The sequence below is a fragment of the Brassica oleracea genome, chromosome C3, assembly GCF_000695525.1.
Source record: "Brassica oleracea var. oleracea cultivar TO1000 chromosome C3, BOL, whole genome shotgun sequence".
Classification (NCBI taxonomy): Eukaryota; Viridiplantae; Streptophyta; class Magnoliopsida; order Brassicales; family Brassicaceae; genus Brassica; species Brassica oleracea.
In genome coordinates this window covers 18,280,445-18,292,604 of record NC_027750.1, presented here as the reverse complement: position 1 = coordinate 18,292,604, position 12,160 = coordinate 18,280,445, and the positions used below count along the sequence as shown (strand labels likewise).

The 12,160-nt window shown below is 34.4% G+C and overlaps 2 protein-coding genes across 2 annotated transcripts; both read right to left on the bottom strand.

Annotated features, from left to right (window-relative positions):
• Positions 1-265: 265 nt before the first annotated feature.
• On the bottom strand, positions 266-7,230 carry LOC106335798 (G-type lectin S-receptor-like serine/threonine-protein kinase At1g34300). Its single transcript, XM_013774414.1, has 5 exons — positions 4,765-7,230; positions 2,312-2,397; positions 2,069-2,200; positions 815-1,066; positions 266-711 (listed from the first exon to the last, which is right to left on the bottom strand). Exon 1 carries the CDS (start codon positions 7,169-7,171, stop codon positions 4,856-4,858), a length of 2,316 nt encoding a protein of 771 aa, XP_013629868.1. The 5' UTR covers positions 7,172-7,230; the 3' UTR covers positions 266-711; positions 815-1,066; positions 2,069-2,200; positions 2,312-2,397; positions 4,765-4,855.
• Positions 668-2,147, bottom strand: LOC106330025 (glucan endo-1,3-beta-glucosidase 1-like). The gene is made up of 3 exons (XM_013768593.1): positions 2,069-2,147; positions 815-1,066; positions 668-711 (listed from the first exon to the last, which is right to left on the bottom strand). The coding sequence occupies exons 1-3, from the start codon at positions 2,145-2,147 to the stop codon at positions 668-670; spliced, it is 375 nt and encodes a 124-aa protein (XP_013624047.1).
• Positions 7,231-12,160: the final 4,930 nt, after the last annotated feature.

Here is a 12,160-nt window from a genome sequence, read left to right as displayed (position 1 = left end):
TTTTGACATGTTTCCAAAACACTGAAGTAGATCTGATTAACATAGGTATCTCTCTCTGTATCTAAGCTAATGACTATATTTGCAGTATCCCCGATATTTATTAAATAGTTTGCTCCTTGTGTTCTTGATTTTTTGTTTCTTTCATTTGAGGGTACTTATATTTTAGATTGCTTACTAATTGACTCCAGTTTCAAACTTTTGGGTTGTTGGTCTTTTACTGGTTATGAATGTGTGAAAAGCTTCATGTTCGTCAATGTTGTAGGTGTTACATGGTAGCATTGCGCGAGGACAAGAAGTTTTCTACCTTGGCACCATTCCGAGGCTTTGCGTTCATTGCTGCATGGGCAACTCTACTTTTTTAAAGAATTTCAAATCATCTTTACTGTCAATTTGTGGTCATTCTTCTGCCTTATCCTACTTATGGAGAAGCTTTGTCCTTCTTATGAACTCAATGTTTTCTCCTCAAAGATTGCTTAATATATAAATGTAATCACCAGATTATGTTAGCTACGTGCTTTGCTTGTTGAATTTGTTGCTGGAAATATTATATATATAAAAATGGCCAGATTAATGTAATCATAATGCACTGCATTTTATTTAGTATTCAATATTAGTACATAAGTTTATTCATTAGTTGCAGAAGATGGCTTCATTTCGTCTTTGCTCTTTACTTAGAATCAGGGACAGACTCAAATTGGCAAGTGTCATGACCTATCAAATAATGAGAAAATCAGACAGTAATTGTTCATTATGTCGATTTATTAAATGAGCTTCCATAACTAAAAAACAACAGGGTTTAGATAAAGTTGCTTACTAGGGTCGGTGTGGGTGATCACTGCAGCCCTATTGAAATCACAAGAACCGCCTTGGTCCTTATTATGCTGGTAGTAAGTATTGAAGACAACAGAGGCATGGTCCCTGAGAGTGTTAGGCGAGTAGCAATTTTGGCCAAGCTGAATCCTGCTACAGTATGCTTGACTCTGTTGACAAGCCCAACCTAGAGCTGCTTGTACCACTTGGTCTTGTATCTTGGGATTGGCTACACACCATGTTCCGCTTGGCTGTCCTGTTTGTGAAAAAAAGATACATATGTCAATGTGTGAAATATCACATGTATGCAAATTTGTTTTACATGATTTTTGTGGAAATATTGTTTAAATTGAAAAGCAACAGAGCAATTCTTATTCTTATCAATATTTTCATCTTCACAAAATGCAAGTAGGAACGTTTGAGAGCTTAAGAATGGTTCTAAGTTGAGTATTTTATGGTGTTAAGGACCAAGTAAAATAATTCACTATTGATGTGAAATTGTTTTCAACTGCCAAATCGATTAGGTGATTAATTACTATTCTGAAAATATCTAATTGTTTTCCTAAATTGAAGACATCTTTCTAATATTATTTGAAAATCAGTTTCCTACAGTTATGTGTTCACGTTAGTTACTAAGATGGTTAATTACATAAGTATTCTTAATGAATTAAAATATTTCATCTAATTATCATTACTAAAATTGATTTTACCTTTTTATTTTAACAATTTATGTTAATTAGAAGTTTCTTTTTCAATAAAATAAATAATAAAAAATTAAACATCTATACATTTTTTAAAGGAATTTTAATGAAGAAAATATTTATCTATAATGTGCTTTTAAAAAAAAATTAACAAAAATAATCTTGATATTAAGAAAATAATAATTCCTTTAAAATATAATCTTAAGCAACAAAGTATATTTTCAAAGTAATAAAAATATTTTCCTTAAATCTACCTATTTTCTTAAATAAAAATATTTTCCTTAAATCCATATATTTTCTCAAAAACAAATCACAAAAATGGTTTTTATTTTTAAAATGTTAAATAATATTCTTATTAAAACTGATTTTACCACAAGCTTAAATAATCACAAAAATATTTTTAAATAGCATCACTGCATCACTTTAGATACTTTTAATGAACTAAAATATTATATTTTACATTATTAAAAAGGTATTTTTAACTTAATATTTAGATTGATTGATTTTTTTTTTGTTTTTTTAGGGGGTCATATTTGAAAACCTCCTAGATACATTACCTGAAATTGTGGGTATGGCGATCAGAGCAAACACCATCAATGAAGATAGTAAAAGAGAAAAGGAATTCTTGATTGCCATTTGTTATATTCTAGAAAGTGAAATATTCTTTCTTGAAATATCTTTAGATCCCCCTAAAGAACCAAAACATAAAAAAAAAATCAGTTTTATATTTATCAAATCAGAAGAAGAATTTTTTTTCATAAATTTTTCCACAAAAATTAAAATATTTCTAACATATTTACCTTTTTCTTCTGAATTTTAATATATGGGAGAGCGAGCTGTTTTGGTCTTGTGTGTGTTTATCTATATATAAGTTCCTATTCATCTTCTGTATCAAAAGAGAAGTACAAAGAAATCTACTGAACATAAATCATGTTGGATCATCTCCTTAATGATTAATAATAAATCAATTAAAATATAACAAAATGTATTGAGAAAAAATCTAACAAGATATTACCAAATATCTTGTTAAATTAAAGTTTTAAGATATTTTTTTTATAAAATAAATTATTAATTAATTTCATGAGTAAATATTAATATAAATTAATGTTAATTAAAAATACAATTATATGCTTGATTTTCTAAATTTTATAATTATAATGAATACTATTAAAACCGAAGAACTTTTTATCTACTTACAAATAATCTAGGTTGAATCATTACATTTACTTAACTTCCTATTATTTCTCTTACAACTAATTTAGTTATTATTAAATATACACCATATTTAACCAAATATTTTAATATTTTCAAAATAAGATATCTAAAAAGATATTCTGAAGTATCTTTTTTAAGATTTTGTTTTAATAATATCTTTAATTACTTTATTTATTTAAAATTTAAATATACATTTCCTTTTAATGTTTACTTTACATAATAAAATTCATAATTCATATTAACTATAATTATAAAATGAATATTAATTCATTTTTAATTTATAGAATAAGAAATAACATTTGTATAATATTTATATATACATAATATATATTTATAATTAAATTAATACAAACATTTATAAATATAAAGTAATTTAATCAATTTATTAACTATTTTCTAAATTATAAACTAAATAACAACATATATTCATGAATTTGATAACATATTTAAAAAAAAAATTAATGTAAGGTATATAAACTAATAAATAATTTCATATTTTAATATTCATATTTAAATCTTCTCTATTAAAAAGAGAAGTGCAAAGAAGTCTACTAAACAAAAGTCATATAGGACCATTCCATTAATGATTAATAATAAATCAATTTAAATAAAACAAAATCTATTGAGAAAAAATCTAACAAGATCTTACCAAAAAGTTAATTATGTTTTTTTAAAATAAAGAATTAATTAATTTTGTGATTAATTATTAATATAAATTAATGTTAATTAAAAATACAATTATATGCTAGATTTTCTTCTTTTTTTGGTCAAATATATGCTAGATTTTCTAAATTTTATAATTATAATGAATACTATTAAAACAGAAAAACTTTTAATTTACCTACAAATAATCTAGGTTGAACCATTACATTTATTTAACTTCCTATTATTTCTCTTACAACTAATTTAGTTATCATTAAATGTATACCATATTTAACCAAATATTTTAATATTTTCAAAATAAGATATCTAAAAAGACATTCTTAAGTATCTTTTCTAAGGTTTTGTTTTAATAATATATTTTCATACCTTTTTATTTAAAATTTAAATATACATTTATTTTTAATGTTTACTTTACATAATAAAATTCATAACTAATATTAACTATAATTATAAAACGAATATTAATTCATTTTTTATTTATAGAATAAGAAATAACATTCCTATAATATTTAAATATACATAATATATATTTATATTAAATTACTACAAAAGATGATAAATATAAAGTAATTTAATCAATTTGTTAACTTTTATATAAATTATAAAATTAAAGAATAACATATATTGATGAATTTTATAACATATTTTAAAACAAAATATTAAAGTAAGATATAAACTAATAAATAATTGGGAAATTTTATGTTTAACACATTCATGATACCACTTTTCATCTTTACCACCGACATTTTCAAAAATATCTTCTTCATTAAATGACAAAAGACATTTATACATTTGTTCTCTATAGGTATAATAAATCATTATTTAAATAAATTTAAAATTAAAAAAAATATTTTTTTTTATGTTTTCGAATTATACGGCTAGGGCTTTTCCATTAGGGAAAAATGATATATACAATTATATATATAAGTCTTGGTTTAGGAAATGGTTTGGTTCAATCCAAATTAACTAAATTGAAAAATCAACCAACTGGTTAAGTAAACCGGGTCGTTACGCGGTATGCACCAGAAACTGGCCTGCACCAGCCTCTTCAATTGTTCCATATCACTGTTTCATCTGTATGAAGACATTTGTCCAATATTGGGGGAATAACTTTCTTTTTCTTAGGAAAAAATTGGTTCTGTATTTTTTTAACAACTGTTTATACCTAAAAGACTCATGCTATCCTGAGGTGTAGTAGGTTTAAGCGTTTGATCACTATTCAGCGATCATGTAACGAATTGAATGCAGACGTTCTCATTAGGTGAGATATACACACACATCAGAACCAACCAGAAACAAAAGGATGCAAAGAAATATTGAAGTTCTATCTAAATGATGTAATCATAAACAAAAACAAAAAGCTCCCATTACTTACAGCAGTTAATTTGTGAGGACAAAGACGAAGAAGGGAAGCTGAGATAATGCAACCAACGCTGAAACACTGCTCAAGAAAACAACGCGTGTTTCTAACTATTTTCTGTATCTCGTATGTCGGCTAAAGCATTTGGAGCCAATGGCTTGGCCATCTCTATTATTCCCTCTAACATCTGCACTACTTTCCCCATAGACGGCCTCTGAGACGGATGCTTTTGTATGCACCAGAAACTGGCCTGAACCATCCTCGTCACTTGTTCCATATCGACTGTTTCATCTCTCTGAAGACATTTGTCTAAGATTACTTTACTGTTACCCTTGTCGAATTCTTCGTATGCCCAGTCAGAGAATTTCCTGTGGTTTGTTTCGTCTGAGATTTCAAAATTTCGTCTTCCGCTCACAACCTCTAACAGAACCATTCCATAGCTGTAGACATCAGAGTTTGAAGTTATTGGAAGATTTGCAACCCATTCTGGTGCTAGATATCCCCTGGTTCCTCGGACACAGCTCATGTTCCAGTATCTCTTGTCGCTTGGTATGAGTTTAGCAAGTCCAAAATCCGACACTTTGGCATTAAAGTTTTCGTCCAAGAGAATGTTCTCAGGTTTAATATCGCAGTGTACGATGCAATTAGAACACTCCTCATGGAGGTAAAGAATCGCCTTAGCGGTTCCAAGGGCGATAGAAAACCGATACTGCCAATTCAACAATCTCCCAGACTCCGCCGCGAAAAGGAAGTTGTCGAGCGACCCTTTTTTCATAAACTCATAGACAAGAAGCCTGTGGCGTCCTTGTGAGCAGAAACCTATCAATCTCACCAGATTCAAGTGATGTGTGCTACCTATGGTGGCCACCTCTGCCCTAAACTGCTTCTCTCCTTGCTCTATCCCCTCCAATCGTTTCACGGCAACCACGGTCCTGTTAACGAGCATGCCTTTGTACACAGCGCCAAAACCTCCAGCACCGAGCTTCTCCTTGAAACTTTTGGTGCAACGCTGAAGCTCTTTGTAGGAGAACCTCATGGGCGCACTGGACGCGTACTCAAGTAAAGTGTGGTGAGACGACAAAGCTCCAAACTTAAGACTATTTCTGCAGCAGCAGCACCACAAAGCTCCCAATAACGCAACCAGACAAAGAACCGTGGCTATAACAACCAGAGCTATGATCAACGCACGGATTAGCGACCGTTCGTCAGTTTTCTTCACCGTTGAGTACGGTAAAACTGGTTTACAAACCTTTAAAGAAGAGGTACTAGGAACCGAAGGGCTTTTATAACCAGAAACCAAACCGGATAGCTTTTGAAAACAGACACCAGATCCATCAGCCATTAGAACAGAAGCAAAACATAAACTATCAACGAGACAATTAGCACGGCACGCCTCTGTCCCCAGAGTGAAACGTTGAGTAGACAATTCAGGTGGGTACGTCAAGAACCTAGTGTTGTTCAAATCAAGCATGCCTTGGTTACCACGACAATCCTCAAGCTCAACTTTTCTCTTACACCCTTTTCTCATGTCGTTCACGTCAATAGGAACAAAATTCTCCGAGGGACACTCGCATGTCGGAACAAAACCATCGTATCTACAAATCCCAAAGTTCCCACAGAAACCGAACACCTGACACTGGTCAGCGACAGCAACCCAAGTCTGTGTCTGAATCTCACCACCTTTAGAGACACTAAAGATTCTCAAATTTCCATCTTCTTCCAGCTTCAAAAACCTAAACACACCCTCTTCTTCTCCGTAGTCATTGCTTCGAACAGAAACCACGACGCCGCCGCTAGAGTCGAAAATAGACGCCACTCCGTTACGTTCCAATACAAAACTAGGCGACGAGAGATTTGAACTTGATTTATTAATAAGCTCCTGGCTCCAGTAAACTATGCTATCGTTCCACTTAAGGTTCAGACTCCCTTCTTCCGTAAGATGAAACGAGTAAGAGCCCGATCGGAGAGACTTACCGACGGTGAGAGGCTGTGTTGGGACGATGACGTTGCTCGGCTGAGCAAAGGAAGACCAAACCGTCGTGTTTCTACGACTCCGAAGGACGAGGTTTCCAGAATCTTCGAGAGAGGCGGAAGTGACTCCTTTGTTCTCGCTGCCGGAGTCCCAAACAGTAGCGCCGGAGGAGTTAACGAGGCGGAGGGAGCCAGAACGGAGGAGACGGAGAGATCCGCCGGAATCTACGGTTCCGGGTGACCAGATAGGAACAGTGTTGGAAAACACGACGGCGGAGAGGAAGGAGCCGGGAGTTGCGGCGGGGATGAAGGAAACAGAGAAGGCGGAGTTAGGAGAATACCATGAGTGATTGCGATCTGAAGAAGCGTGAAGATTAGATCCGAGTGGTATTGAGAGAGAGGAAGAGAAATCGAGAGAAAGAAGAAGAAGAAATGTCAATGCTACGGCCATCGTTGTGCAATAGTTTCCTATGTGGGCACTCTCACTTTATAGCAACCAACTATGGAAAAGTAAAGGAGGACGCGCGCGTAAGTAAACAGATGTTTAGCCTTTTATAGTATTTGGTTGAATTTTGGACATTTTTTTGTAAAATTTTCTTCTTTTTTTTTTTTGAACGTCAATAAATGCTAATATTGAAAAAGAGTTTTTTTACACATCACAAGGCAGGTTCAGAAGAGTCAGCTGTACTATTGTCGGCGAGGAATCTGTGAAAAGAACTTACATTTTTGTGAAATTTTGTAAAATTTTTGTTTTTATGTAGAAGTTTTTACGACCAGTGGGACCAAAAACACGTTAAAGTAAAAAATGTTGTCAATCTTTTCTTCAATAAAAACAATTGTTATATGGACGAGTTATATCGCGAGACCTTAAAAAGCGAATCAAATGCTGAGATGGACCAAATGGGCACACAAAAATCTGGAATAGGACACTTCTATTTCTAATTCTTTAATGAATTAATAATAAATCGAAATTCAGCTTAAAATACCAGAAAACCTAAAATTTCAACATATTTACAAACCCAACCACTCTACCCATCCCAATTACTAATAACCCGACCCGACCCATCTGTTTTCCCCTGAATCCCTAATTTTTTTTTCTTCGATGTAACCAAGAAACACAAATCCAAACACAATCGACAATCTCAAATCACTATCTCCCTCAATCTCCCCTCACTAATCAAACTCTGTAACAATCATCTTGAAGTTGGTCCCTTGAATCTCATCTATTTCTCTGTTTCGTGTCACTCATTGAAAAACTATGGCTCCTAAGACTCGCTTCGCCGGAAAAACAAACAAGGAAGGTGCGCCGGAGAAGAAGAAGAAGAACAAGTCTGCGGCGGAGAAGAAGAAAGTTGCAGCGGTGAAGAGGAGGAGAGAAGCCGTGAAAAAAAAAGAGATGCAGCAAAAGAAGAAGACTGAAACCGCAGAAAAGAAGAGGAAGCAAGACTCGTCTTCGTCGGAGTCTTCATCCAATCCAACCAAGCGGCGTCGGACCGCATCTTCACCAGAACAACATTCCGATCCCGATCATTCCTCGTATAACTAGGTTTACTAGTACAACTAGTAATATTATTTTTAGTACAACTAATTTAACTGGTACAACTAAGTGATTTTGTGTTGTGTAACTCGGATATTTATTCAGTGTATTTAGTGTTCTTATTTGTGTCTTCAGGCTGGGGAGGAGAATATGGCCGTAGAACCAATGAGACCTGTTGGTTTTTTCTTCAAGCCGAGTGATTATTGGACGGCTTGCAAGCTCTCCTCAAGGTGCCACCAACACGATTTTCTGGAGACGATTAAAGACTTTAAGGAGTCAGAGAAGAGTTGGTTTGAGAATCACCCTCAGTTCAAGCATTTATTCCACATGGATTGTTGCGAGAAAAGAAAGGTTCAGGGATTGTGGATGTTGCTACTTCGTTGTATGCATACAGGAAAGGAGCGGCAAGCTTGGTTTGGGGTAAACGGTGTTCCAATTAGATACTCTATCAGGGAACATGCCCTCCTCTCTGGTTTATACTGCGGATCATACCCTGAAAACTATCCGAGAAAAGGGAAGATGAAGTTTGCAACAAAGCATTTTAAGCACTTGCAGAAGAAGACTAAGGAGAAGAATAGGAAGAAACAGGGTCTGAGAGTGACAGAAGCGGATGTCTTAGAGAAGCTTGAGAAGATGGAAGCTGATGATGGTAGTGATGAGCGTCTGAAGATGGCGGTTCTTTATTTTTTGACCAGAGTAATAAGAGGAAGGACAAGAAATGCATACTTCATTGAGCCTTTCATTCTCCAGGCAGTAGATGATCTGGATTTTTGCAACAAGTTTCCATGGGGCCGTTACACATTTGATGATTGCATGAAGGAGATTTTCCACTTGAGGGATCATTTCGCTAAAGGGCTCCCAGAGAATAATATGCAGTGGACATTTCCTGGGTTTGTCATCCCTTTGGAGGTATATGAATTATGTTTTCCATAAGCATATTAGTTATTATATAACTAATTAATTATTATATAACTAATATGATTGTGTGAAATGATGTGCAGATATTGGCTTTTGAATGTATTCCTGTCCTTAGGGAAAGTTTCAGAGATCCTGATCCAAACTGTCTCCCAGATTGCCCAAGAATGTGCAAATGGAAGTACAAGAGGACTGGGACAACAGGATTTGCATTAGAAGAGATTTATAAGGCGCTTGGAAACACAAAGGTAAAAGATTTTAATTTTTAAGTATTGTTCTATCTTTATCTTCAAGTTCATAGTTAATTTTAAGTGTGATATGTTGTTGGTCATATTTCAGGTGATTTCAAGTACGTTGAAACCACAGGGAGATGAACTAGAACTCTTGTATGAAATCATGGATGAAGGGAGTGTGGAAGACGTGGAGCTGCAAGATGATTCAGATAAGGCAGACATAGCCGTTGACGGTTGGAACCGGATCCTTATAGAACCGGAAGGAAAAATATTTTGGGAGGATCTATTCGAGATGGATGTGAGAACCCGGCCTACCACACAGCAACAATCTGAGCCTCATGGTATATTCGAAGGACAGGAGGAAGAAAGGGTATGTGAGGAACCCGAGGCAGGGGGCGAGGCAGGCCGTGAGAGTGTAAAAGAGTTGGAATTAAGATTGAACAAGAGAATGGATGACAGATTTGCATTGAGGGACGAAACAATTCGTCTCTTGGCAGCACGAGTAAAGGAGTTGGAACAAGACAAGATTCAAAGAGAAAATTGGTCATTCCAATTTGGTGAATATGAAACATGTGAGGCTTCAGGAGGCAAAGGAAGAGGTAATTGATTTTAAAATTAGTTTTGTTTTGATGTCAAATTTGCATTGGAATTGTTTTGATGGGGTATTCATTTTTATTATGTTGTAGATAATATGGGCAATGGCAATGAGGATGGTGAGGCAGTGGCTGAGAGGATGGTGAGAAACAGGTCGAAGAAGAGGCTGAGAAGAATGGCACGAAAGAGGCTGAGAAGGATGGCGCAAAAGAGGCTGAGACAACACCTGAAGATTTTTGTTGCTGGTTTTTTTTTGTGCTATCAGTTTAGATTTGCTTCAGTGATATAAATTGTGTTGTGTGATGGTGATGTTGTAATTTTTTTTTGTTGTCGATGCTGAGGGTGAAGAAGAAGCTGATAAGGATGGTAAGAATAGCGAGTCAGATGCCATCACTGCAGCTGTACACACTCCTCTTCCTACTGAGACAACACCTGAAGGTATTTATTGTTGGCTTTTTTTTTCATGTGCTATCGGTTTAGATTTGCTTCAGTGATATAAATTTTGCTGTGTGGTGGTTTTGTTGTAATTTGTTTTGTTGTAGATGCTGAGGGTGAGGAAGAGGCTGCGAAAGAGGCTTATGAGGTCGCTGGCAATGAGGATGAAGTAGGTCAGAAGGAGGGCGAGACAGAGGCTGACAAGGAGGGTGAAACTGAGGAAGGCAAGACAGATGTGGAGGACTCGCCATCTACTCTTCAAGTGATGGCAGAATCTGCGGAGAAACTCGAGAAAAAGGTTGATGATAAGGCTGCTGCAGAGAAGGCTGCTGATGAGTTAGCTGCTGCTGAAAAGGCAGCTAGTGATAAGGAAAAACTTGGTGATGAGGAGGAGACCAGGCCAAAGAGGACCCATAAACCTTCTTGTCCGCTCAGGTCTCCGTATCAGAAAAACTAATAGCTATTTGGAATAGCTTTTAAGAACTAAAACTTATGTTCCAACTAAAACTTATGACTTATGTTTCTTTTGATGCTAAAACTTATGACTTATGTTTATTTTGTGTTAAAACTTATGACTTATGTGGATGTTGTGTTAAAACTTATGATATATGTTTCTGTTCCTGTTTCTGTTGTATTAGGACCGTTGTATTATGCTAAAACAGGTATTATGGAATCACTAATACAAGTATGACAATCCAATAACATTTAAGAATGGTACAACTAGTACAACTACGTAATAACATTAGTTTTACATAGTTCAAAATAACGTGTTGCAAATTTAAAATGTGTTGAACATTTAAAACGTGATACACATTTAAAATGTTGTAGTTTCACATAGTTGTACTAGTTTATTAGTTGTACCAGTTTGTACATAGTTATACTTTGGCAGTGAAATCAGAAAATATTAGTTGTACCATATAAAAAATACAATTACCTTAGTTGTACCACTGTTGTATGTTTACATATGCTTGCCCGGATACAATGAAATCATCACTATTGTGAAAATACTTGTCATGTATGTTTTGAAAAAAATAAGTGGACAAACAAGTTAACAAACCTTAAAAGTATAAGGTAGATCAAACAAACTTTTGTGATGGAGTTAGAAATCTAAAAAAAAAAAAAAGAACACAATACAAAACACAAAGACACCTTTCCAAACACTTAAAAATTAGACTATTTGATTGGTTTTTTAATAGGGAACACCCAAAAGAATATTTAAATTTTACAACCTGCACAGTTGTAGTAGTTATACTAGTAGATCCTATTTTAGTAAATTAGACATAGTTGTACTAGATTTACCAGTCGAACCTATTTGAGTTTTACGAGTTGTACCAGTAAGACAACACAAATATATGAGTGTTATATTTTATCAAGTTTTACCATGTTGCACCTGTATTACCTGATTGAAACAACATAATGCATAAATAAAGTTTCACAACACATAAATAAATTCTACAACACAAATAAGTTCCACAGCACACAAATAAATTCTACAACACAAATGAGACTCATTCATCATTTTTTTCGTTACCACTTCCTTCGTTGTCACCTCCTTCGTTCTCATTTCCACTGCTGTCACTACCACTGCTATCACTGTCACTGCCATCACTACCATCTCTGCCACTTTCTTCGTTTTCACCAATCAATGGTGGAAACTTCTTCTTTCTCTTCCTCCGATATTCTCCGGCAGATGGGAATCTAGTAACTTGTAGTCTTCCTTTTTTTT